Here is a 24,323-nt window from a genome sequence, read left to right as displayed (position 1 = left end):
AAACCCTCAAAATGGATCTTTACAAAGTGTTCGTCATGCAGCATGTCTAATCGCGTAAGTATGGTATTTATTTGGATGTTTACATTTGATTCTGAATGAGTTTGATAGTGCTCCGTGGCTAACGGCTAATGCTACACTGTTGGAGAGATTTATAAAGAATGAAGATGTGTTTATGAATTATACAGACTGCAAGTGTTTAATAATGAAAATAGCGATGGCTCTCTTGTCTCCGTGAATACAGTAATAACCTATGGTAACTTTAACCTCATTTAACAGTACATTAGCAACATGCTAACAAAACATTTAGAAAGACAATTTACAAATATCACTAAAAATATCATGTTATCATGGATCATGTCAGTTATTATCGCTCCATCTGCCATTTTTCACTATTGTTCTTGCTTGCTTACCTAGTCTGATGATTCTGCTGTGCACATTCAGACGTCCTGCCCTTGTGTAATGCCTTGAACATGAGCTGGCATATGCAAATATTGGGGTCATACATATTAATGATCCCGACTGTTATGTAACAGTCGGTGTTATGTTGAGATTCGCCTGTTCCTCAGAGGTCTTTTAAAAAAATGAGATTTATATAAGAAGGAGGAAACAATGGAGTTTGAGACTCACTTTATGTCATTTACATGTACTGAACTCTTGTTATTCAACTATGCCGAGGTAAATTCAATTTTCAAATCGATGGCACCTTTAAAGCAACAAAAAAAAATCTTTTATGGTTTTAGTTTTAGTTTCAGTTAACTATAATAACCCTGCGTCCATGTATTTATTAATTTGATAAGAATATCTGTATAATAAGGAGGATGAATATACTTCCCTCTGTTGGGTTTATTGTGCAAAACATTCATCTATATCAGCAAGAATAAGATGAGAACACACACACACTCAGTCTAATCTAATGTCCTTGTTGTTGAAGCACAAACACACACACACACCTGACTGAAGAGGTGACTCAGGATTTGGTCTGAGAGGGAAGACGTCAGATTGGAGAGCTGCAGAAGAAACACAAGCTGTTCAAGTAGTTTTTAGGTACATATTTCCCATTATTATTAATCAGCGGCATCATACGCAGCGGACAGACCTTCTGGGCAGCCCAGTCCATCCAGCCTCGTGCGTTTGTGTCCACATTGATTAACACGAGTCCCTCCACAGCTTCAGGGTTTGACAACTGTGTGTGAGAGAGAAAAAAAGCAGATGTAAATCAGCGTTCAGTGAATGTAAAGATGCTGCAGCTCCATTTCAAACCCCACATCTACATAGAATTTGAAGGAAGTTTTTCTGTTCAAAACACTGGCAAAAAGATGCTGCCTTCCTTTCTGGTCAAAATCTAAGGCTTCAGTGCATGGTTCCTTTGCTAATAAGGCAATACTAATGCATTGTGATAAGCTGGTTGATGATTTTATTTTTAGTGTTTCTAATTTTCTGATGATGATGATGATAAAATGTATCGACAGACAAAGTCTGAAATTTGTCTTGCATTTACAGAAGGTTCATGCACAATTACAAGAAAAACATTATCACACAGACAAGACCTTACAAAAAAAAAATTAAAAAAAAATACAAACCCGATTCCAAAAAAGTTGGGACACTGTACAAATTGTGAATAAAAAAGGAATGCAATAATTTACAAATCTCATAAACTTATATTTTATTCACAATAGAATATAGATAACATATCAAATGTTGAAAGTGAGACATTTTTAAATGTCAAGCCAAATATTGGTTCATTTTGGATTTCATGAGAGCTACAAATTCCAAAAAAGTTGGGACAGGTAGCAATAAGATCTGGAAAAGTTAAATGTACATATAAGGATGGAGGACCAATTTGCAACTTATTAGGTCAATTGGCAACATGATTGAGTATAAAAAAAGCCTCTCTGCTGCGGCGAAAAATAGTGGAGCAATATAAGAAAGGAGTTTCTCAGAGAAAAATTGCAAAGAGAAGTTATCATCATCTACAGTGCATAATATCATCCAAAGAATCTGGAACAATCTCTGTGCGTAAGGGTCAAGGCCGGAAAACCATACTGGATGCCTGTGATCTTCGGGCCCTTAGACGGCACTGCATCACATACAGGAATGCTACTGTAATGGAAATCACAACATGGGCTCAGGAATACTTCCAGAAAACATTGTTGGTGAACACAATCCACCGTGCCATTCGCCGTTGCCGGCTAAAACTCTATAGGTCAAAAAAGATGCCATATCTAAACATGGTCCAGAAGCACAGGCGTTTTCTCTGGGCCAAGGCTCATTTAAAATGGACTGTGGCAAAGTGGAAAACTGTTCTGTGGTCAGACGAATCAAAATCTGAAGTTCTTTTTGGAAAACTTGGATGCCATGTCATCCGGACTAAAGAGGACAAGGACAACCCAAGTTGTTATCAGCGCTCAGTTCAGAAGCCTGCATCTCTGATGGTATGGGGTTGCATGAGTGTGTGTGGCATGGGCAGCTTACAAATCTGGAAAGGCACCATCAATGCTGAAAGGTATATCCAAGTTCTAGAACAACATATGCTCCCATCCAGACGTCGTCTCTTTCAGGGAAGACCTTGCATTTTCCAACATGACAATGCCAGACCACATACTGCATCAATTACAACATCATGGCTGCGTAGAAGAAGGATCCGGGTACTGAAATGGCCAGCCTGCAGTCCAGATCTTTCACCCATAGAAAACATTTGGCGCATCATAAAGAGGAAGTTGCGGCAAAGAAGACCTAAGACAGTTGAGCAACTAGAAGCCTGTATTAGACAAGAATGGGACAACATTCCTATTCCTAAACTTGAGCAACTTGTCTCCTCAGTCCCCAGATGTTTACAGACTGCTATAAAAAGAAGAGGGGATGCCACACAGTGGCAAACATGGCCTTGTCCCAACTTTTTTGAGATGTGTTGATGCTATGAAATTTAAAATAAACTTATTTTTCCCTTAAAATTATACATTTTCTCAGTTTAAACATTTGATATGTCATCTATGTTGTATTTTGAATAAAATATTGAAATTTGAAACTTTCACATCATTGCATTCTGTTTTTATTCACAATTTGTACAGTGTCCCATCTTTTTTGGAATCGGGTTTGTAAAAAAAAAAAAAAAAAAAAAAAAATCACACATTCAGGGCTCCAGCTACAGATTAAATGTTTTTAAAGGCTTATCCAGCTTTGATACAGCTTGGTGTACAAAGCTGTATTTTCTACTGTCTATTTAAACAGAGTGAAATAATATTTAATGTCTTAGTCTGTGATGTTTTTTTTTTTTTTTTTGACCAGCAGAGGGCTTCATTCAGTCTTTCAGCATCTGCCTGTGTTATACAGTATATGTTTTATTTTAACATATTAATATTGCAACTAAATTTGAACTAAACTCAAAAATAAATCAAAACATACCAGAAAAGTGGCACAACATTCACCAAAGGGTTAAACTGAACTCCAAAAAAACAAAATATGGTGAAATTATTTTAACATATTAACATTATTGGCCAGAAAGCAATAAAAAGGTTAAAATGACAATAAACTATATAGACACCTACAAATAGTTTTCATTTCAGAATTCTGGGCACCTAACTGAAAACTGTTGATAAAAAAATTGTTTAATTTTATTAAAATACTGTGCTATTTCATCCCATATTTATGTGTATTGTGTGTATTTATATGATGACGTATCATGTTCATGGTACTTGTACTGTATATATACTATACCATGAATCTGAATAATTACTATATTCATAAGTCATGGAATTTGCATAGATCTCCAAGAGACCATAATATTATTTTAAAGGCTTTTCTGATATTCAATAATCTCTTTATTATTTCTTTGATTAATGAAATGCAAAACATCATTTCTGTATATTACCGAACAAAACTTACTCCATATCAAATAAATGAAACATCAGTAATAATGCAGGCATTAGACGTGACACTCACAGTGAATCGGGACAGTATGTAAGCACCAGCTCCGACTCCAACACCAATAATTGTGCGGAAACTAAACCAGATAAAAAAATAATCAGCCGTAATGCATTGAATCATGTTGTTAAGTATATCATGTGTCATTTGCAGGTGTCAATAATGAAGATTTAAACATGCAATGACTTGTTGTGACTCACTTAAAGTACTGCAGGACAGCAGGAAGCATCTCAGAGATCTGATCCATGGTTGCGTACTGGTATCTGTCAGAGGAAATAAAAACATTTTAGGACTGTTAACACGTCTAACATGAGACACAGTGGCCTGAGGACATGTGAAAGCATAAAAATAGACACTGAGTCACAATGTGCATAAAACACAGAGGATGTAAAACCACTAACACTTTCTGAGGATCTGAAGATGGTTTGACAGGTGTCAAACGCCAGGTATATTAATTTTTCACACTTTATATATATAAACATCACGCACCCAACAGGATAAATGGCCGCGCCTTCTTCCTGTCCTGGAGCATCGACATGGACCACAGTGAAGTTCTTCACAATCTCCTGCATCTCCTCAAACTTAAACAGGGTGGAGAAGCAGCTCTTACCTGAGAGAGACAGATAGCCGAACAATCATTTAATTTTATGGGCCCTATTTTAACAATCTAAGCACATGGTCTAAAGCGCACGGCGCAAACGCGCTTAGGGTGTGTCCGAATCCACTTTTGCTAGTTTACGGATGGTTAACATGGTCGGTGCGCTCGGCGCATGGCCTTAAAGAGTTGTCTCTATTCTCTTAATGAGTCATGGGTGTGTTTTGGGCATAACGTGCAATAAACCAACCAGAGTCTCATCTCCCATTCCCTTTAAAAGCCAGTTGCGCTCACGCCATGGCAGATTCGCTATTTACATGGCAGAACTGAATGCTTCTCTAGTGAGGAAATGGATCTACTCATGCGCGAAGTAAAAGACCACATACGGATATACCAAGCCGGATACCACCAAAGCATTTTTATCTTTATGCACACAATAATAATCTTTTACATTGTAATCCTTTTATTTTTAATATTGTTTGTGAGCTGCTGCACATCCCTGTGTGTGTGTAATAAGCAAAGTGTATACATGTTGTGCACCCACATATAGCCGCATATTATTAACCTGCACCATTGACTTTAGACCAGGTTTCAGATAATTATGTCGGGCTGAAACTAGCAAAAAACACTTGCTAGCAATGTGTCGTGCCTGGCACCACATTGCGCCTGGTGTATGATAGGGCCCAAAGTGACTTGACTCAAGGTCAAAGTGCCCCATTATGCTTTTTCGAATACCGGTATTACCCTCTGTGTCGTGTGAAATACAGCTGTTTGTGAATGTAAAAGTTGACACCATTGTTACTGTTCATATCATTGTGTATCAAGTGCCGAGGAAGCTTCCGGAGTTTAAATTCAGATATGGTAATGGGTGTTTGTTTTCCAACACGCGCTGTAAACGGTCGACCAATCACAACAGACTGGGTCATCTGACCAATCAGAGCAGAGCAGGCTTGTGGAAATGAGGAGTTTAGAAAGACTGAATCTTCAAACAAACTGTTTTCAGACTCTGAGAAATGAGGTGATGCTGCAGTGGATATTATGGATATTAAAGTGTTTTTGTTTTTTTTGTTTTTTACATTGGGATCATGTAAACATATTGTAAGTGACTTCAAAACAACATTAGGAGCCTTTAAAATAGCATAATTGGAGCACTTTAAAGTATCTTGCTAAATAGCACAATATTGAGGGTTCATGAATAGCAATCAGTGCTACATTCGCTTTTACAGTTAATGGTTAAGCTGGGATACAAGAACGTATTTTAGCACACAAAAAGCTACACACACCAACACTCATATAACAGCTTCTTATGTTTACATTCATACATGCATTTTTCATTCCATTCAAACTGCATATTCAAAACTACACAGTAACCCCGAAGTGCTCAACGTGGCTAATAACACAAACAAAAAGGATAAAGCAATAAAAAACAGTCATTAAAAAGAAAGTTAAAATGCTACAGAGGACAAATATGACTTACAACAACCTAGGAGATAGGTAGCAACTTAACTTTACTAAAATCTTTCTTTTGAGTCAAATCTTTTCAACAAATCATTTGAACTCACAAAACCAGCTTGAATGAGTCATTTGCAAACTGAAATGCACAACTTCACTCCAAGTGATTCTGTATTTGTATTACATTGATTCTCTACTCATTCAACTGAGATCTGTTTCTTTCTTTTGGCTTCTGGCAAACTTCCCAGTTCTCAATCACTTCACATGCAACAATAGAAACTTCTAGCTAAAACAACAGTTTTTGTCTTGCGTCTATTTTTGTACATGCACTTTATCAACTCTGTTTGGCTAGTTAAACACATTCAAGTGTTAACCACATGGACCAAGTGTGAAGAGCTGATCTTTTTCAGCTTGATATGCACAGCTACCTTTAAACAATCTACATTATTATTAGAGGCAGTATCACTTGTACTGAAAAAATGTGTTCGTGATGCATTTTCACACCTGCCCCTTTTCAACCCAATAAATATCACAGTCAACTGAGCATCTCTGGCACTACTTCAGCTCAGATTCAACAAGACCCAAGCTCAAAAACGGCACAGGTATAGGTTTGAATGATCAAACCTATATTACATTGTAATATAGCCTATATTTGTAATAAACCTATATTGTTTATAGCATATTGTAGGAAATGCTGACGTCAAACAAATGCTTTGCAGGAGAATTGTTTTAATTGTTAAAACAATTTCACACAGTTTATTCTTTCACAGCAAAAAATACTGAAGTAGAAAGTATGCCTCCAAAAGCAGACCCTAAACAAGTGCTATAATCAACTTCTCTGGAATCAATGTATTCAGACACATCTGTATTATGATGTATGCGATAAACATTATTTTGGACAATAACATATCAAGATGTCTGTGTTTTGCAATTACAGCACAGAAATTTTATGTTAAGCAGCCAAGCACTGGCCATTTCTAAGCACTAATTAACTATTAAACTAATAATTACTTTGAGCCAAATTAAACAGGAATCAAATTCTCCACATTTTGAATTTCATTGAAAATGAACGTATCAAAGCAGCTTCAATATTATCTGTCACAAACTCTATTCAAATCCTTTCCATGTTTTGCTGGTCAAAATCATCATCAGGCTAAAACATGACATTAGGCATTTATGAAGCTATAAATAAAGGTGAATCTCATAGTCTTTGAAGCAATCGTTCCTAAAACCCAAGGTACAATGAGCAAACTTATGTTATTGATGAGCTTGACCACATTATTGCTGCATACATCTTCATTATATTGTAAAAGTTATTAATTAGCTTGTGATCATTATCTTATTAACTATTTAAACTTTGCAGCTGTAAACATCTGTTCCTCATATGTTTTAAGGATGAAATCAGCAGTTCTCATCTTGCTTTTCATCACTCTGGTGTTTAGTGATGGACGGAATAACAGCATTTCCAGCAATGTTCAACCTGAAATCAACCTTTTTTCTAACTGGTCAACTCCCTGTCAGAAATCTCAGAATAAAAACGCATTTCATACTTTTATGATCAGACACATCCTTTTACTTGACTTCGACACGACACAGCTGTCTTATTGGGGATATTATCTTGCAGTAATGGGACTTTGTGGCAGAACTTTAAACCAATCCTTCCATCACCAGAAGCATTATGAGAATCTGCAATGGAGAAGGCATCAGATACACAAATAACATGTGCATCAGTAGGGAAAAGTTCTTAGTGTTCACTGTTAAAAGCAATTCAACAATTGGAGAGTGTAAATTTCAACTTCAGTTTGAGATTGTGCATGTGATTATTGCTTGTGAGGCCATTGAAACGGATTGTTTGCCTGTTTACTATGCAGGACAAACTGACACAGCACCACCACATGGTCAGATCTGCAGAAGTGCTAAGTAGAATGTTAGTAGCAAGCAAGTTCTACTTAATCTCTAGAGGACGTTTTCCAAAAGCGTCATTATCCAAGACAAATGCAAATGTTCATATGTGTCAATTCTATTATCTAACATCAATTCTACAGCTGCTCAAAACAAGCTGCCTTCAGTCCTTTGAGGTCAGATTTTGTCATTCATTTATAAAATGTCCCTTGGTGAATGTGTTGGTATTAGTGAATCAGTTCCTAACTACCCTGCAAACAAGCCTGCACTAGCCCTTTACGGGCCCCCAGCAGGCTGCCAGCACAGGGCCCCTGAGAATTTGCTCATTGGCAAAACGTTGGCTCCTTAGCACTGGCCCTGCATGGGCAGCCCTCACTTAGCCCCCAGGAATCCCTCACCGGACCCACATTTGTTTTTTGCTTAAACAAATGTGCTTCAGTTATAGCAGTCAGAGAACAACTGATGCTGAAAAGTCAAGGGTCAAGAGCGCAACTAAAGCAAACGCTAACCTGGTGACTTCAAAATTGACTATTTTCAATAAAACATCAACATCTAAAAGTTTTGTATGAAAGAAATAGTCAAACTGGATTGTAATAAGTAAAGACTAGACAGATCTGTTAGCGTTTAATGTTCTGTTGCTGCTGGTCATGTGACAGTGTTTTCAGCTTATTTAAATAAGGAGATTTTACTTTACTGCCAGTCATTTGACCATTTTATCATCTAACTGTTTTGTTATTGTATTAATTACAGATTATTTTTGTAATTTTACATACATTTGTATGTAATTTACGAAAACAGAAAATACTGTATAAAAATACAGCCAAACAGAGCATGGGAAACGAAAGTGGGCTGCCTACACAAAACCTGCATGGGCCCAAAGGTACAAAAGTTGCTCTGGGCCCAAACAGGCTGGCTCACACTGGGCCATCATGGGCTTAATGTGGGCAGTCCGCTAGTGTGGACTGCTCACAGAGAGCCTGCAGTGAGCCTAAAGCTGTGGGCCTCACCTGGGCAAGCCCGCACTGGGTCTGTTTAGGTTTGGTGTGGGCTGGCCCTAGCCCACTGTGCCCGCAAAAAGCCAGCATGGGCTCCGCAGGGGCAGGTTTGCAGGGTATGCTTACTGTGTCAGCTGCATAAGGATAATGACAGGGTAGAGAAGAGATTGTTGAATAAAGTCGTTATTTTTGTTTTGTTCTTGCACACAAAAAGTATTCTCGTCACTTCATAAAATGAAGGTTGAACCACTGCAGTCACGTCGACTGTTTTAATGTTTTTACTACCGTTCTGGACCTTGAAAGTGGTGATTATATTGCTGTCTATGGACGAGACATATACCTCTTGGATTTCATCAAAAATATCTTAAAGATGAACAAAGGTCTTACAGGTGTGGAACAACAGGAGGGTGAGTAATAAATGACAGAATTTTCATTTTTTGGGTGAACTAACCCTTTAACTGTATATGTTCTGAGACAATGTAGTAATGTAGTAAAATCTAAATTTCCAAAGGACAGGGTCTTAAAAGAGTAAAAACTGCAACTTAATTACCAAAATTCTGCTTAATTGCAAAAAACCCCCCCAAAAAACCAAAACACGTTTGCAGTGCTTTTCCAAGAAATGGGCGGACACCTGTCTCTTTTCCACCCAATAAATATCAGACCAGTGACACTTTCTAAACTTCTGCCCAAACTCAACGAGACTCTTTCATTTGCACAAGCTCAGAACGACACAAAGGTAAATCTGTATCTTATTCATTGCATCTGCTTTGATGCTTCTTTTATTTGATCAAAATAGAGGTTTTAAGTACTACATATGCTACACTACTGTTCAAAATGTTTTTTTTTTTTTTTTTTTTTTTTTTAATAAATGCATACTTTTTTAATCAAGGATGCAGTAACGCTACAAAAGTTTTCAATTTTAAATAAATGCTCGCCAATAATCAGAAATGTTTCTTGAGCATCAAATCAGCATATTAGAATGATTTCTGAAGGATATGTGACACTGAAGACTGATGTTGAAAATTCAACTTTGATCACAGGAATAAATTACATTTTAACTTATATTGAAATAGAAAACAGCTATTTTAAATTGTAATAATATTTCACTGTTTTTACTGTATTTTTGATCAAATAAATGCTGCCTTGGTGCGCAGAAGAGACTTCTTTTAGAAACATCAAAACACTTTCTGACCCCAAAAATGGTGTATGTTACATTGCAGCAAATGCTGATGTCAAAAACAAGGGAAGAAAACCTGGTAAAACAGTTTGACACATTTTTTCTTTGACAGCACAAAATATCCAACCATTACTAGGAAGTAAGACTCGTTTAACAGTCGAGGGTTGCAGTGTTTAAGTTCTCAGGAACTAAAAAGATAAATAACTGACACTATTTTGTGACTTTGTAGCATGTTATAATGGTGACATTTTACAAAAAGGTTTCAGAAAGTCTACTAAATGAACTATGACATATACAGTTAAATTCTATTGAAAATGTACTTTTTAAAGTTTTAATCTGATTTTTAACACATTTGGATCTGGTAAAAATACTTTTAAAAAGTTATTAACTTACCTAAAGTTATTAAAATCGTTTAATATTACTTTGATTTTTCAAGGTCAATCATAAAAATACTGCAATTTTGAACTGATTCACATACTTATTTATAACAAAGTCTGTCCAATCTTTGACGAAACTGAATCAGTTTATTTTTCGAAAGTTATAAAGCTATAAATAACGTTGATCATCATCATAGTCTTTGATGTAATCATTCCTAAATAAAAAATGCAAATGGTGTTGATGTGTTTGGCCACATAATTACTGCAAGTTTTATTATATTGTAGAAAAAATTTGTGTTCATTATCTTATGAAATGTTTCAACTAACTGTAAATCTCTAAACATCTGTTGCAATTTTCAGGATGAGATTGACGGTTCTTCTCATGCTCTTCGTGACTCTGGTGTTCGGTGATGGATTGAATAACGTCACTTCCAGCGATGATCAACCTGAGGTGTTTTCTAACTGGCCAGCTCCCTGTCAGAAAACGACGGATCATAACGCATTTAGTGCCTTTATAAGCCAACACGTTCTCCAAATTAATTTCGACACGACAAAGTCACACACCTGGGTAGATTATCTAACTAGAACACGTCTTTGTGGTGTAAATCCTCACCAGTCTTTTCTACATAAGGACGACTACAATAGCGTTATAGACATCTGTAACGGAGGAGGCATCAGAGACTCACAAAACTTGTGCGTCAGCATGAGGAAGTTCAAAGTGTTCATTGTTCAGAGCGTTTGGCGAAACGGACGGTGTGAAGTTCAACTTCAGACTGAGATCGCTCACGTGATCACTGCTTGTGAGTCCATGCTTTTCCATTCCATTGAGATCCATTGTGTCCCTGTTTACTTCTCAGGAATAATTTACACGGCACCACGCGGTCAGCAGTGCAAAGTTAGGAGGCGATTCCTGAAGAATTAACTAGTTAGTTCTACCTCATATCTAGAGGAAAAGCATCATTATCCAAAACAAAAGCAAACATTGCTTTACTTCTATCGTCTAACGTCACATCTACATCTGCTTTTAGCCATTCTTTTTTACATTGTTTCATTTACACCAGAATACATAACATTCACAGAATTTTTCACTGTTACAGTTTTATTCTGCTTGCTAAAAACTGGTCTGCAATGAGATGAATCACAGCTACTGTATTATATTTTACATTTACATAAAAAGGACACAGTGTCAGCTTAAAAGATCCAGGTAATACTGTACACATTAAAAATGTTACTTTATGTTTTTGAAAGAAGACTCTTCTTCTCACCAAGGCTGTATTTATTTGATCAGAAATACAGTAAAAACTGTAAAATATAAGTACAATTTAAATGAACTGTTTTAAATGAATATATTTTAAAATGTAATTTATTCCTGTGATCAAAGCTGAATTTTCAGCATCATTACTCCAGTGTTCAGTCACACGATCCTTCAGAAATCATTCTCATTATTATTGATGTTGAAACTCATTTTTGCTGCTTAATATTTTTAGGAAACCGTGATACAGTACCATTCAAAACATTTTTAAAAAATAAATTAAAACTTTTATTTAACAAGGATGCATTCATTTGATCAAAAGTGACATATAATGATATAATAATAATAATTATAATGATACAAAAAATTCCTATTTCAAACAAATGCAGTTCTTTATTTGCTGTATTTTGATCAAACGAATACAGCCTTGATGAGCGTAAGAGGGAAAAGTCTTAAATATTTTACAGAATTGCAAAGGGAACATCATATTTAGGGGTCAGTGGCATCAAAAAGTCAAAAAGATTAAAAAAAAAGAAAAAAGATTTAAAATATCCATAGGTGAATTCTGTTAGAATCACTGAATCAGTTCCAAAAGTGATTGGTCATTTGTTTTTGTCATGTTTCAAGAAGGTTCCCTGAAATCTATGTTTGCTTGTTTAAAAAAATTATTGCTGTTTGCAAGTGTAATTGAGAGAACAACATTATTTTTTATATTCTTTAATGTACAACTGTGGAAATGGTGTGTTATTTGTGCTAAAAAAATAAAATGTGTTACTGTCTGTCAGCAGTGTTGGGGAAAGGTACTTTTAAAAGTAATGCATTACAGTATTGCATTCCTCCCTGTAAAGTAACTAACTGCGCTACTTAGTTACTTTTATGGAAAGTAATGCAATACGTTACATTTGCGTTACTTTTTCTCACCTGGCTGAGGCTTACTTGTTTTTAACAACAAAAACACAAACAAACAAACAAACATACAAAAACAGTTCTATTAAGTCTCAGGGTGAAGGAAATGCAAATGCACATCTTAAACAAACCTTTCAGCTGTGCTGCTATTCTGGATTACAGAAGAATAAGATGCATGAGAAGAAAGTTCAACACTCTAAGGCACCGTTTACACTAGTGCGTTTTCGTTTTAAAACAGGGTTTTAAAATGAAAACGATCCTCATCTACACAGATGTTTCCACAGCGTTTCAGAAATGATCTCCGTCTACACTACATGACCGAAAACGCATGTCACATGACCATTCATGCACACTGGGCATGCGCGTACAAGTGTAAACAGTTGCCTCTTACGCATATAGATGGCTGCAGTATTAAAAAATGCAGAGTAAGTTTAACTGCACAATGGCTGCTAAAAATGACAACAAAGCCAGCAAACAATTGCAGTTCAGTCTCCATGTTATTGTATACATAGTCGTCAAGGATAAACAGAGCGAAAGTGGGCACCGGCAGCCACACCATAATTTTCAAAAGTCTCAGTTTTGGTATGTTTACACTGAAACGCAACCCTAGCGTTTTTAATCTAAAACGGGGTCTTGCAGCGTTTTCAAAAGTCTCTGTTTTCGAGGTTCGAAAATGCCGGCGTAGTGTAAACGACAGGCGTAACCGTGGAAAAACGTATGCGTTTTAAAACAAAAACGCACTAGTGTAAACGGGGCCTAAGTGTACATTTACATGACAGTGACGTACTAAAACAAGAAAAGTTTTTCCTTTATGTTTTTAGGGTACAGATCCCCGTTCAGACGGATCCGCAAAAATGACTAAAAATGCTGTATTCTGCTGCCAGGCCAGTAGTTGGCGATGTCACTTTGTAAAGAAACACTATGCACCAATAGACTGAACATGTTTTTGTAGTTTACACAAAGACAATAACGGTATCGTTTTCAAAAACCTATTTTCAAAAGTTTGCATTTTCAGGCACAAAGTTTTTCATTTTTAGTTGAAAATGGTGTTGTGTAAACGGCCCCTTAGTTCAGCAATAAAACAAACAAACAAAAGAGAAAAAACACAAATGTGAAGTTTTTCTAAAGTCATTTTTGCTAATTAGTATGGTTGAATTGCATCATCGAAGGTCAACAGCAAAGACATTAGTAAATAAAGTGAGATTAAATACATAAAGTATATTTGTGTTATTTAACATATTTAATTATTGCAGGTTCGCGTAATATTCTGAGTTTGCACTTCACTGTTTTTATTCATTTTGAGGAATACTTGAATCTGTTTTTGTGCAAGTGAGATGAGAAAATGTATGCTCACATTTAGTCTAAAACTACAATAACCATCATGTTTACACACAACACCTCTGAACTTACTTGTGATTTCTCTCAACATGGAGACAGGAGAGGTGTCAGTCAATAAATATGAAAACAAAGTATTTTAAAAAGTATCTCAGATATTTTGTTGTAAATTTAAAAAGTAATGCATTACTTTACTAGTTACTTCAAAAAAAGTACTCTGATTATGTAACTCGCGTTACTTGTAATGCGTTACCCCCGTCAGTGTGAGTGTGAGTGACTTACTGTCCATTCCCACATCATGGATGGTCAGTATGGCCGGTCTGCGTGCGTTTCCGGCACCGTGAACTGTCACGTGCAGCACGCCATGAGGCGTCTCCACACTGTGTTCCTGTACAAACACAAAGAAAGAGGTGAACGCTTGATACAACAATGCTCATGCGTTTATAATGAAAAATAACGGAAAGCAATAATGGGTAGCTGACATGACACTTCAAGCAGTGATATGACTAGATATTAACCTAATTTTAACAATTTGATCATTATTATGCATGCAAATTCACTCTAAAAATAGTAAAAAATTATGAATGATGCTGAAAAACATTGATGGACCATTTATCTTTCAACTACCCAAACACACAATGAGTGCATCATGAATGTCCCGCACACTTTTAACCCACCTGGCCTTGATCCAGTAGTATTCGGGCTGCGACCTCTGCACAGTCCTGCACAGAAATAATCACACCAATCTCAAACCACACAATCTTGATATCAGCAGAAGCAATCAATATCTCTGTTTGCTACACATGTGTAAAAATATCTCAAGTCTGAGTTCAAACAAACAGTTTATAGCCTACTGAATCTACAGTGATTAGGTTGACGTATACAAAAAGATAAAACACAGCATGACTGTATCATATTTAACATTTATCAGTTAGCAAATTTCATATACAAAATGGTATTTAATTGTGCTTTACATTAATGTTTTTTTATAAAACTGTAATCATAAAAAGGTACATTAAGAAAAAACAATAAAAAGTAGGATAAAAAATGTATTTTAAATTAATTAAAACAAATAAAAATGACAGAAAAGAATGAATAAATAAAATGATACAGTATGACAAAGTATAAAATGAAGCAATAAGCCACTTAGGTTGTGAATTAAAGTGATTTTACCACAATTTGGGAGGTGCAATTTAGTGTGGCTATGGTAAAACCACAGTATCACGCAGCCTTAACTGGCGAACTAATTTTTATAAAATTGTGGCAAGAGTGATACAATTAGGATAAAATACAATCTTTGAAACAAAAGTAAGTGCTGTTTGTTCATGGAAAGCTCACTGACACAATCCTAACATATGATAAAATAGGTGAACGATCCCAACCTTTAATCCTCATTCTTCACAATGTGTTTTTTGTGACATTTTTTCACCCGTCTTCACCTTTTGGTTTGGCAGGTGAAAATGGTGCATCTGTTAAATTCTCAGAGTTTGGTAAAATCCCTCATTTTAAATGTGTGAAAGAGTAACAGTGGTTTGACTTAGTAAACACCATTACCAAATAAATAGCACTGTTAATTAATCTAATTGCAGGCTCTCTGGTTGCCAGGCAATGTCACAGTTTGGCGCATTAATGCAGAACTCGAGAGGTGTTGAGCTCACTGTGTTTTACAACTGATGCTCATACAATTACTCTGAATTATCCATTATACTCATTATCCAATGCATAAACAATAGCTTCTTATGTTATATTTGTGTATGTTGAAGTTCTTCAAATGTGCAGCAGGTGGCAGCAAAACTGTAATCTAATGACATAAGTGTGTGTTTGGTGACCTTCACAGGGTCCGATTGACCCGGCAGTAAAGGCTTCTCCTCCGTGATGGCGATCTCCTGCATTTCTGTCGTCATGGTGATCAGTTACGCTGTCCTGAAATGCAAAACAGAAGAATGCATCATAAACATTGCGACAAAAACGGCCACTTAATAATGAGAACACACACATGCACATGCACACAGATACACGTGTGTGCTAGTATTCCGATGGGACCATCACGACTCCGCTGGGTTTTACTCATCTTAATTAGAAATTACGGCAAGAACAAATTACCATAGAGAGAGAGAGGCTGTTAATAAATTCCCCTGCAGTGCTGGGAATAACGAAATGGCTCTTATTCTGATCGGGTTCCATTTTTAAATCAAATGGTGGAATGTTCATAACGTTCTTTAAATCAATAAAAAACAAATACCACAGTTATCAGTTTCGTTTTAAACTGGATGTGAGAAAAACTAGGTGGCAAAAATACAAACACATTTGGGCAACATGCTAAACAATTATAGACAACACATCGTGATTCAATAAACGAATGACTGATAATTCTTTGAATGCGTGAAAATCTTTAATGATTCAATTTTGAACTCTTATAATATTGTGTAATTGCTTTGAATCAACCTAATGACTCACTGAATCAGCTGGAGCAGATCTTCAATGAACCATGTTTGAGTAACTAATGCAAACCCGAGACTTGTGGCATTTTTTTTTTAATCTATTTTTTTACAATATATCTCAGACATCTGGTTCTTATTGAAACATGTTCTGGACCAGAGCTGCCCACTAAGAAACAGGAAGAGACCATCTGGATCAATATGTAAATTGTAAACTGACCCTAAAAAAACAAAGTGATTTGTGGTTATAAAACCGATTATACCACAATAATAGACTGGAATGGAAGAGAACTAATCATAAAATACACCACAGAGTTCTCGCACGTTTAATATGAGCAGAATTACATGGAAAGAACCTATATGTGGATATATGCGCATATATGAAACCTATATGCACATATATGCTGCATATATGCACATATATGATAATATATATGCTGCATATATGCGTATATATACTGCATATATGCTGCATATATGCCGTATATATACTGCATATATGCTGCATATATGCGTATATATGCCACATATAGGCAAAATTGAGGTGCATATATGTGCATATACAGGAAATATAGGTCTCCTGTATTGCTTCTTCATATCCACATATAAGCCCTAAACATACAAGATATGTCTTCTATATAGCTAATGGCAGGATCTGGTCATTTTGTAGCTCATATCTCATTTTTGACTGTCATACATGATGCCTAGCTCATATTTTCTATTATCAAGGCAAAAACTAAGAATGAACGAAAAAAATTATGCAAGAACTTATGTATGTGCGAACACGTGAAATTGGTATCACATGTAATTGCCCACATGGAAAAAACCTATATAAACATATATGTTTCAATATAGGTTTTGATATAGGTTTTGAATATATGTGACATATATAAAATTGGCCGTTTTCCTATATTATATGTACATATATGCACACATATATATGTACACATATATGTACATATAATATAGGAAAACGGCCAATTTTATATATGTCACATATATTAAAAACCTATATCAAAACCTATATTGAAACATATATGTTTATATAGGTTTTTTCCATGTGGGTACAGTCTATCCAAAAGTAATATGACAGAAAACAAATCAAAATGCACACTTATTACGAAGATCTACTTTACCTGAGTGCCTCAAACAAACTCTATCTTTTAAAGATTTGAAACACAATCCTAGTAAAAATCAGACCAATTCAGCAATTAGTTCAAGTGTTCAAACCATCAGCCCTGAACCTTTTGATTTTATAGATTGATATAAACCTGTGCACAGCATCTCCTGTATATTGCTTTACCTTCAGGCGATCTGCCTGGTGTGCAATTCATCAATATAGGAAAGAAAATTGTGACCAACTTTTTTTGTGGGTCTTTTAGGTTGCGTAATGTTGCACATTTATGCATTGGCGGCCTGTGAAGCTGCATGTTTGTTCTGACGTAGCATCAGTGTGTGTGTGTGTTTGTGTGTGTTCAGGCCTCAGGGGGCCATTTCTTCTCTGTGGTTCAACCATAAACGATCAGTCACCACAGCAACCTCCATCTCTCTCTCGGACATCGACCCAATCGCTGACTCTCAGTTGCAGCTGGTCAGTGGAATCACACGGATGCATCATCCACAAACTAAAAATAATCCTGACTGGGAATGACGGCCACCACAGAACTCTCACAATCACAACAGAGTGATTCACCAACTCCACAGTGAGAACTGAGACCAATTATGGTCTCCAAAGAGAAAAATCCATTGCAATCCATTAGCAAATGCAGTAAAAAACCATGAGATACCATGTGGTACAGGGATTTTACCATGGTATTGAGGTGTTTTAACCTCTTACAACTACTTCAAATATGACTTAAATTATGTTTCGAATTAATAAAAATAAAACAAAAAACCCAAACACTGGCATGACTGTGAAAAAGAAAGTGTTTAATTGTATTGAAAGTGCACTTAAAATATTAGGTATATTTTTAAAAAAAATATGTATTTGCAGAAAATGTGTTAATGAAATAAAAGACACTTACGTGAACTTGAGAGTTCCTGACTATATTTCTTACTTTTAAAAAGTGCACTTTGTAAAATGTCAAATTTCAAAGTACATTATAAAAGATGTTTTTGATGAAATCCAAGAGGTATATTATTCGTCCATAGACAGCAATATAATCACCACTTTCAAGGTCCAGAAAGGTACTAAAGACATTGTTAAAACAGTCGACGTGACTGCAGTGGTTCAACCTTAATGTTATGAAGCAATGGGAATACTTTTTGTGCGTAAAAACAAAACAAAAAACGACTTTATTCAACAATCTCTTCTCTACCCTGTCATTATCCTATATGCAGGTGATGCAGTAAGCACAGTGAAGGCTTCCGTGTTTACGTCTGAATGTTGGCTCAGTATTGGCTGCAGATGATCATGTGAGCAGCGTGACGCATGCGTGTGATGCTGACGCAGGAGCCGGCCAATAATGAGTCGGCGTTCTGACATAGAACATGGAAGTAATGATGTCTTTAGTATCTTTCTGGACCTTGAAAGTGGTGATTATATTGCAGTCTATGGACAAGTAATATAAATCTCGGATTTTATCAAAAATATCTTAATTTTTGTTCTGAAGATGAACGAAGGATGTGGAACGACATGAGGGTGAGTAATTAAAGGATTAGTTCACTTTGAAATGAAAATTAACCCAAGCTTTACTCACCCTGAAGCCATCCTAGGTGTATTTGACTTTCTTCTTTCTGAATACAGAAATACTAATAAATATCCTGACGTTTCCGAGCTTTATAATGGCAGTGATAGGGCTCAATGAGTATGAGCTGAAGAAAGTGATTCCATCCACACATCCATCATAAGCATGTGCTCCACACAGCTCCGGGGGGGTTAATAAAGGCCTTCTGAAGCGGAGCGATGCATTTGTGTAAAAAAATATCCATATTTAACAAGTTATGGAGTAAAGTATCTCGCTTTGCACAAGCCACACTTTTTTCAGCTCATACTCGTGACCCCTGTTCACTGCCATTGTAAAGCTTGGATGTGTATTTATTAATATTTCTGCAATTATGTTCATCATAAAGAAGAAAATCATAGACACCTAGGGTGGCTTGATCGTGAGTAAAGCTTGGGCTGATTTTCATTTCAAAGTGAACTAATACTTTAATGACAGAATTTCCATTTTTGGGTGAACTAACCATTTAAAGTATATTTTAGTTACCATAAAAGCCTATCAGTACTATTCGACCAGTACAATTTAACTGTTTCATTAGACAATAGAAGTATTTATGAAATTACACATAAAGACATACTTAAGTGGGTAAAAAAACCCTCAACTGTCTTTAGTATAAATTTAAACTATAATATATTTTCATTTAATTGTAAATTACATGCAATTAAGTGTCTGAAAACATTACACTTTTTAAAGTATATTTTTCCATAAGTACTTTAAAAAAAGACAAAAAAAAAAACAAGTATGCTAAATTGTACTTCTTTTTCACCATGAACTTTCGAAACCATGATTCTGTAAGACGTCAATAGAGTTCATGCCGTGTTTTCAGACAGCATTCATTGATCATGTCGTGCTTATTGATTAGCGTCGAGCTGCTGCCGCAGATGGATGACGTGTCATAAATGAGCCGTGATTGCGATTAATCGTGACTGGAGAGCCGTTAACATCGTTAACGTCCAGCCCTGTTCATCTCTTCAGCGCTCGTTATCCTCTCGTCTGCCTCTCTCTCTCTCTCTCTCTCACTCCAGTGAGTCACTTATACTTCACAGCACATAATAGCGGCTAAACCATCGGGAGACAGTCTGTCACGAGAAACGATGACAGAAAAAGAAGCGTAGAGGATGAAATGGAATTGAAGTACAGAAAATGTGTGAAAGAAAAATAAGCAGCGTAGGAGGATTGAGATGAATCTCACTAAAACCTGTCGAGAACATATCCAGGTCATATCTAGTGACAAACTCAAAAGAAAAAAAGTAGGAATTATTTAAATAATCATTCATATTTAAAATATTTTAATATGTAAATGTTTGAATTATTAAATAAAATAATTATCTTAAAGAAAATTAAGCCCATTTTTCAGATAAAAATAATTGAGAGAAAAAAAAAAATCAGAAATGAAATATTCACACACAGTAAACCAATGAGAATTTGGGTGCAGAATGCAGTTTAATGGTGATGAAAAAAATGTCACAATATTAAATATTTATTATTTTAACTTTAAACCATTTTCATATATAATTGCAAAATATAATATCCTATTTTTCTCTTGTGTTTTTGTGGTGAAATATTACTTGGACCCGTCAAGAACATTTCCAGGTCACACCTAATGACAAAATTAAAAGACAGAAAATTTGAAATTATGTAAATAATAATTTATACTCAAAATATAAAATAGATGACTATTTTAATTAGTTCAATATAATATTTTGGAAGTCTGTTATCGCATTAAGAATAATGCAGAGAACAAAAAAGAAGTCAGAAATATAGTATTCAGAACCAATAAACCATGGAGAATTTGGGTGAAAATGTGGTTTAATTGTCATGAAAAAATTTCTTTTTATTTTATTTTATTTTAAATCACTTTAATATATCATTGCGAAATATAATTTGCTATTTTTCTTATGTGTTTTTGTAGTGAAATATAACTTGAACATGTTTTCGTGAGATTTACCCCTCAAGGCCAGAAATCATAGTTAAAATTAACATACACTCATTGGAGTCACATGACTCCAGTCAGCAGTGAAGAAAACAGCATGAAAATGAAATTGTAATTTGCTTCTGAAGAGAGTGATGGAGTTATTTCAGAGGAATATTGGTATTGAGAGTGAAAGCGAAGTTAAAACAGGCCACAAGTCTATTGACAGGCTCTAATGCATTCTGCGCAGAAGTGGATGGATCGATACAAACAGCCGACCGACCCGCACACACTCGGTTACGACACACAACCCATCTCTCCTCTGGTACGAATGCATATGAGACTATGCTAATATGCTCTGAATATGCAGATATATTCAAATCACGCCTTGCACTGTAAAAGACAATCATCTTGTCTAGAATCTCAACGCTGAACATTTCTTAAGCTGAAATGGTGAAAAATGGTGAACAGGTTTGTCTTGCTCAGCTGAAACACGACACAGTAGGATTAGCTAAAAGAACATCTTTGTGCATATTTAATTATATAATGTGTACTGTATTTTTGACCAAAACAGTATATTCAAAAGGGAACTTCAATCTTAGACTAATCGCATATAAGAAAGGCATGCATTTATCTTCACAAACCAATGGACAACATGATGAAATCGACTAGTGAGCGAGTTCATTTCCTCTGGATTTGACTGCACTGCCCAAAGCAGTGGGAAGTTGTGCAACCCATTTGAATTTGACAAAGATTTCTCTGTTACAAACCCCTATGAGACCCAAATGACGTGATGAAGCTAGCTGAAACCATATTAAACAGCCCAAAAATCCTAAACAGCATCGACTAGGAAAACAGCACAAAACTTTCCGCCAAAAACAAACATAAATAAGGCTGCTCAATCCACATAAGCTGTAGGGAACTGTGGTATTTTGACAGATTCATACTAAATATGATATTATATTATACACGTGTGAATATATGTTGTGAATATCAGTATGTCAACTGAAAATCAATGTTGGACTGTGCAATTATTACAGTGCATGCAAAAAGTCATTAAACTATTAAACATATGATCATATATATAATAATATTATCATATTATTTACATACAGCAGTGAAATTGAAAATGTTGGTCATTCATGTGCACATACTGTTCAAAGGTTTGGGGTCTGTATGAGACTTTTTGAAATACTTTTATACTTTTATCCAGCAAGCAGGCATTAAATTGATCAAAAGTGACAGTAAAGACATTATTTTACAAAATATATCTATTTTAAATAAATTATGTTCTTTTGAACTTTCTATTCAATAAAGAATCCTGTAAAAAATTATTCACACAAATATGAAGCATCATAACTATTTTTAACATTGATGATAATTAGAAATGTTTCTTGAGCAGCAAATCAGCATATTAGAATGATTTCTGATGGATCATGTGACACTGAAGACTAGAGTAATGATGTTGAAACTTCAGCTTTGATCACATGAATAAATTACATTTTTAAAAATATTTAAACAGAAAACTGTTATTTTAAATTGTAATAATATTTCTCTATTTTACTTATTTTATCAAATAAATGCAGCCTTGGTGAAACATTAACAAATCTTACAGACTCCAAACTTTTGAATGGTAGTTTAACTCAAAATGTATTTTCACTCCACATTAAAGGATTAGTCAACTTTTAAATAAAATTTTCCTGATAATTTACTCACCCCAATGTCATGGCGTAGAACATACAGCATAAGCGTATTGAAGAATGCGGAAAGCGGAAGCGCGTGCAAGGCGATAATTACAGTTGTACAAATACAGTTGTATTTTTTTTTTCGAAAATGACCGATCGTTTCGCTAAATAACACCCTTATTCCTCACCTGGTATCGTTTAAAGCCCTTTGAAGCTGCACTGAAACTGTAATTTTGACCTTCAACCGTTTGGAGGCCACTGAAGTCCACTATAAGGAGAATAATCCTGGAATGTTTTCATCAAAAACCTTAATTTCTTTTCGACTGAAGAAAGAAAGACATGAACATCTTGGATGACACGGGGGTGAGTAAATTATCAGGAAAATTTTATTTGAAAGTGGACTAATCCTTTAAAGGCACAGTATGTAGTTTTTTGCCGCTAGAGGTCGCTTATTCAAAACAAAGGCGTAGCTTGATGACGCCTTGATTTCTCGGAATCATGGGAGGTGTTGTCTTCACGTCTACAGTCGGTGGAAAAGAATCCGACAGGGCTTGGGCAGAAATCATGTTCATTAAAGATTTATTAACATTACTGTAGTATGAAGCAAGGTGAAGCTAAAAGCCGTTGGAGCTGAATGAGACCACTGGAATGAATGCTAAAGAGACACTCTGCTACTCTGTGTTCACTCGGTGGCTACTATGAGACACTTGTTGCACACTGCAGTAAGTTAGATCGATATTAGGAATGGTAAAACATGGTAAATTTACTAAATTTACATTTAGATTTACACAATAAGACTTACTGTGTTTAGCTATATTACGATTAGTTTTCTGTCGACAAATGTATCCAAACAGTTGCTCGCCTGTCTAATAAAAAACATAATATTTTAAAGCGTCTTTGGTGTTTCCATGGTTTCTTCAAAATAAAACCGGAAACCGAGGTTAACGCGGGTATGATGTCATTGATAGGCGACACATGGACATGGTCCATGTCCTGGTTAAAATTGCTTATTTCTCTGGATTTAAACATTCTTGTTAACATTTGGGATAATGTAAGTACTCAATTCAACAAATTATATAATTGTTATATTTGACATATTTACACCAAAAATCTTACATATTTATATCTTACATTGTGCCTTTAATGCCGCAAATGTCATCAACTAGCAATGCTAGAGTTTAGAAAAGCACAAAACGTTATAGAGACATTTTATAGTGACGCACTTACAGGAAAAAGATACATGCAAAGATCGCAAGAGTTACACAACCCCTGGCCCCTGTTACTGAACTGTCTCTCTGTCTGTCTCTGTCTCTCTCTCATGGCCTGCTTAGTATGAGACTTCAAAAACAGCTCCAGTGTTAACTGATAAACAACTCCACTGGCAAACACGTTCATGTCTCTCTCTCTCTCTCTCTCTCTCTGTCTGTCTGTTCAGTGCCAGCCCATCCCTCCTTCTCTCCTGCACGCCAATAAATGCAGAAATGCCTGAGGAAACTGTAAAGCTCCAGTGAGACCTACACTAAAAATGCTTCAGTTTTTGCAAATTTTACACACAGACACCTCTGATTTATCACATCCACACATTTCTTCATTTCCCACATAAAAAAAGTAATTGTTCAGCAATCGCTCTTTCATTGCTCACTGTTTGAGTGC

The 24,323-nt window shown here is 35.6% G+C and overlaps 1 protein-coding gene across 1 annotated transcript in view; it reads right to left on the bottom strand.

The window, feature by feature from the left end:
- The window catches only part of ndrg2 (NDRG family member 2), a 43,223-nt gene that overhangs the window by 5,102 nt on the left and 13,798 nt on the right, over positions 1-24,323 (bottom strand). Inside the window, exons 2-9 of the mRNA XM_048185406.1 lie at positions 15,742-15,835; positions 14,590-14,634; positions 14,195-14,300; positions 4,411-4,531; positions 4,122-4,184; positions 3,940-4,000; positions 1,097-1,183; positions 951-1,007 (exon numbers count right to left, since the gene is read on the bottom strand). Of these exons, the coding sequence (XP_048041363.1) occupies positions 951-1,007; positions 1,097-1,183; positions 3,940-4,000; positions 4,122-4,184; positions 4,411-4,531; positions 14,195-14,300; positions 14,590-14,634; positions 15,742-15,816 (615 nt within the window). The 5' untranslated portion in view covers positions 15,817-15,835. The remainder of the gene's footprint in view (positions 1-950; positions 1,008-1,096; positions 1,184-3,939; positions 4,001-4,121; positions 4,185-4,410; positions 4,532-14,194; positions 14,301-14,589; positions 14,635-15,741; positions 15,836-24,323) is intronic.

This window comes from Megalobrama amblycephala, linkage group LG3 (genome assembly GCF_018812025.1).
Source record: "Megalobrama amblycephala isolate DHTTF-2021 linkage group LG3, ASM1881202v1, whole genome shotgun sequence".
NCBI classification, from domain to species: Eukaryota; Metazoa; Chordata; class Actinopteri; order Cypriniformes; family Xenocyprididae; genus Megalobrama; species Megalobrama amblycephala.
This window is presented reverse-complemented; position numbering and strand designations above follow the sequence as displayed.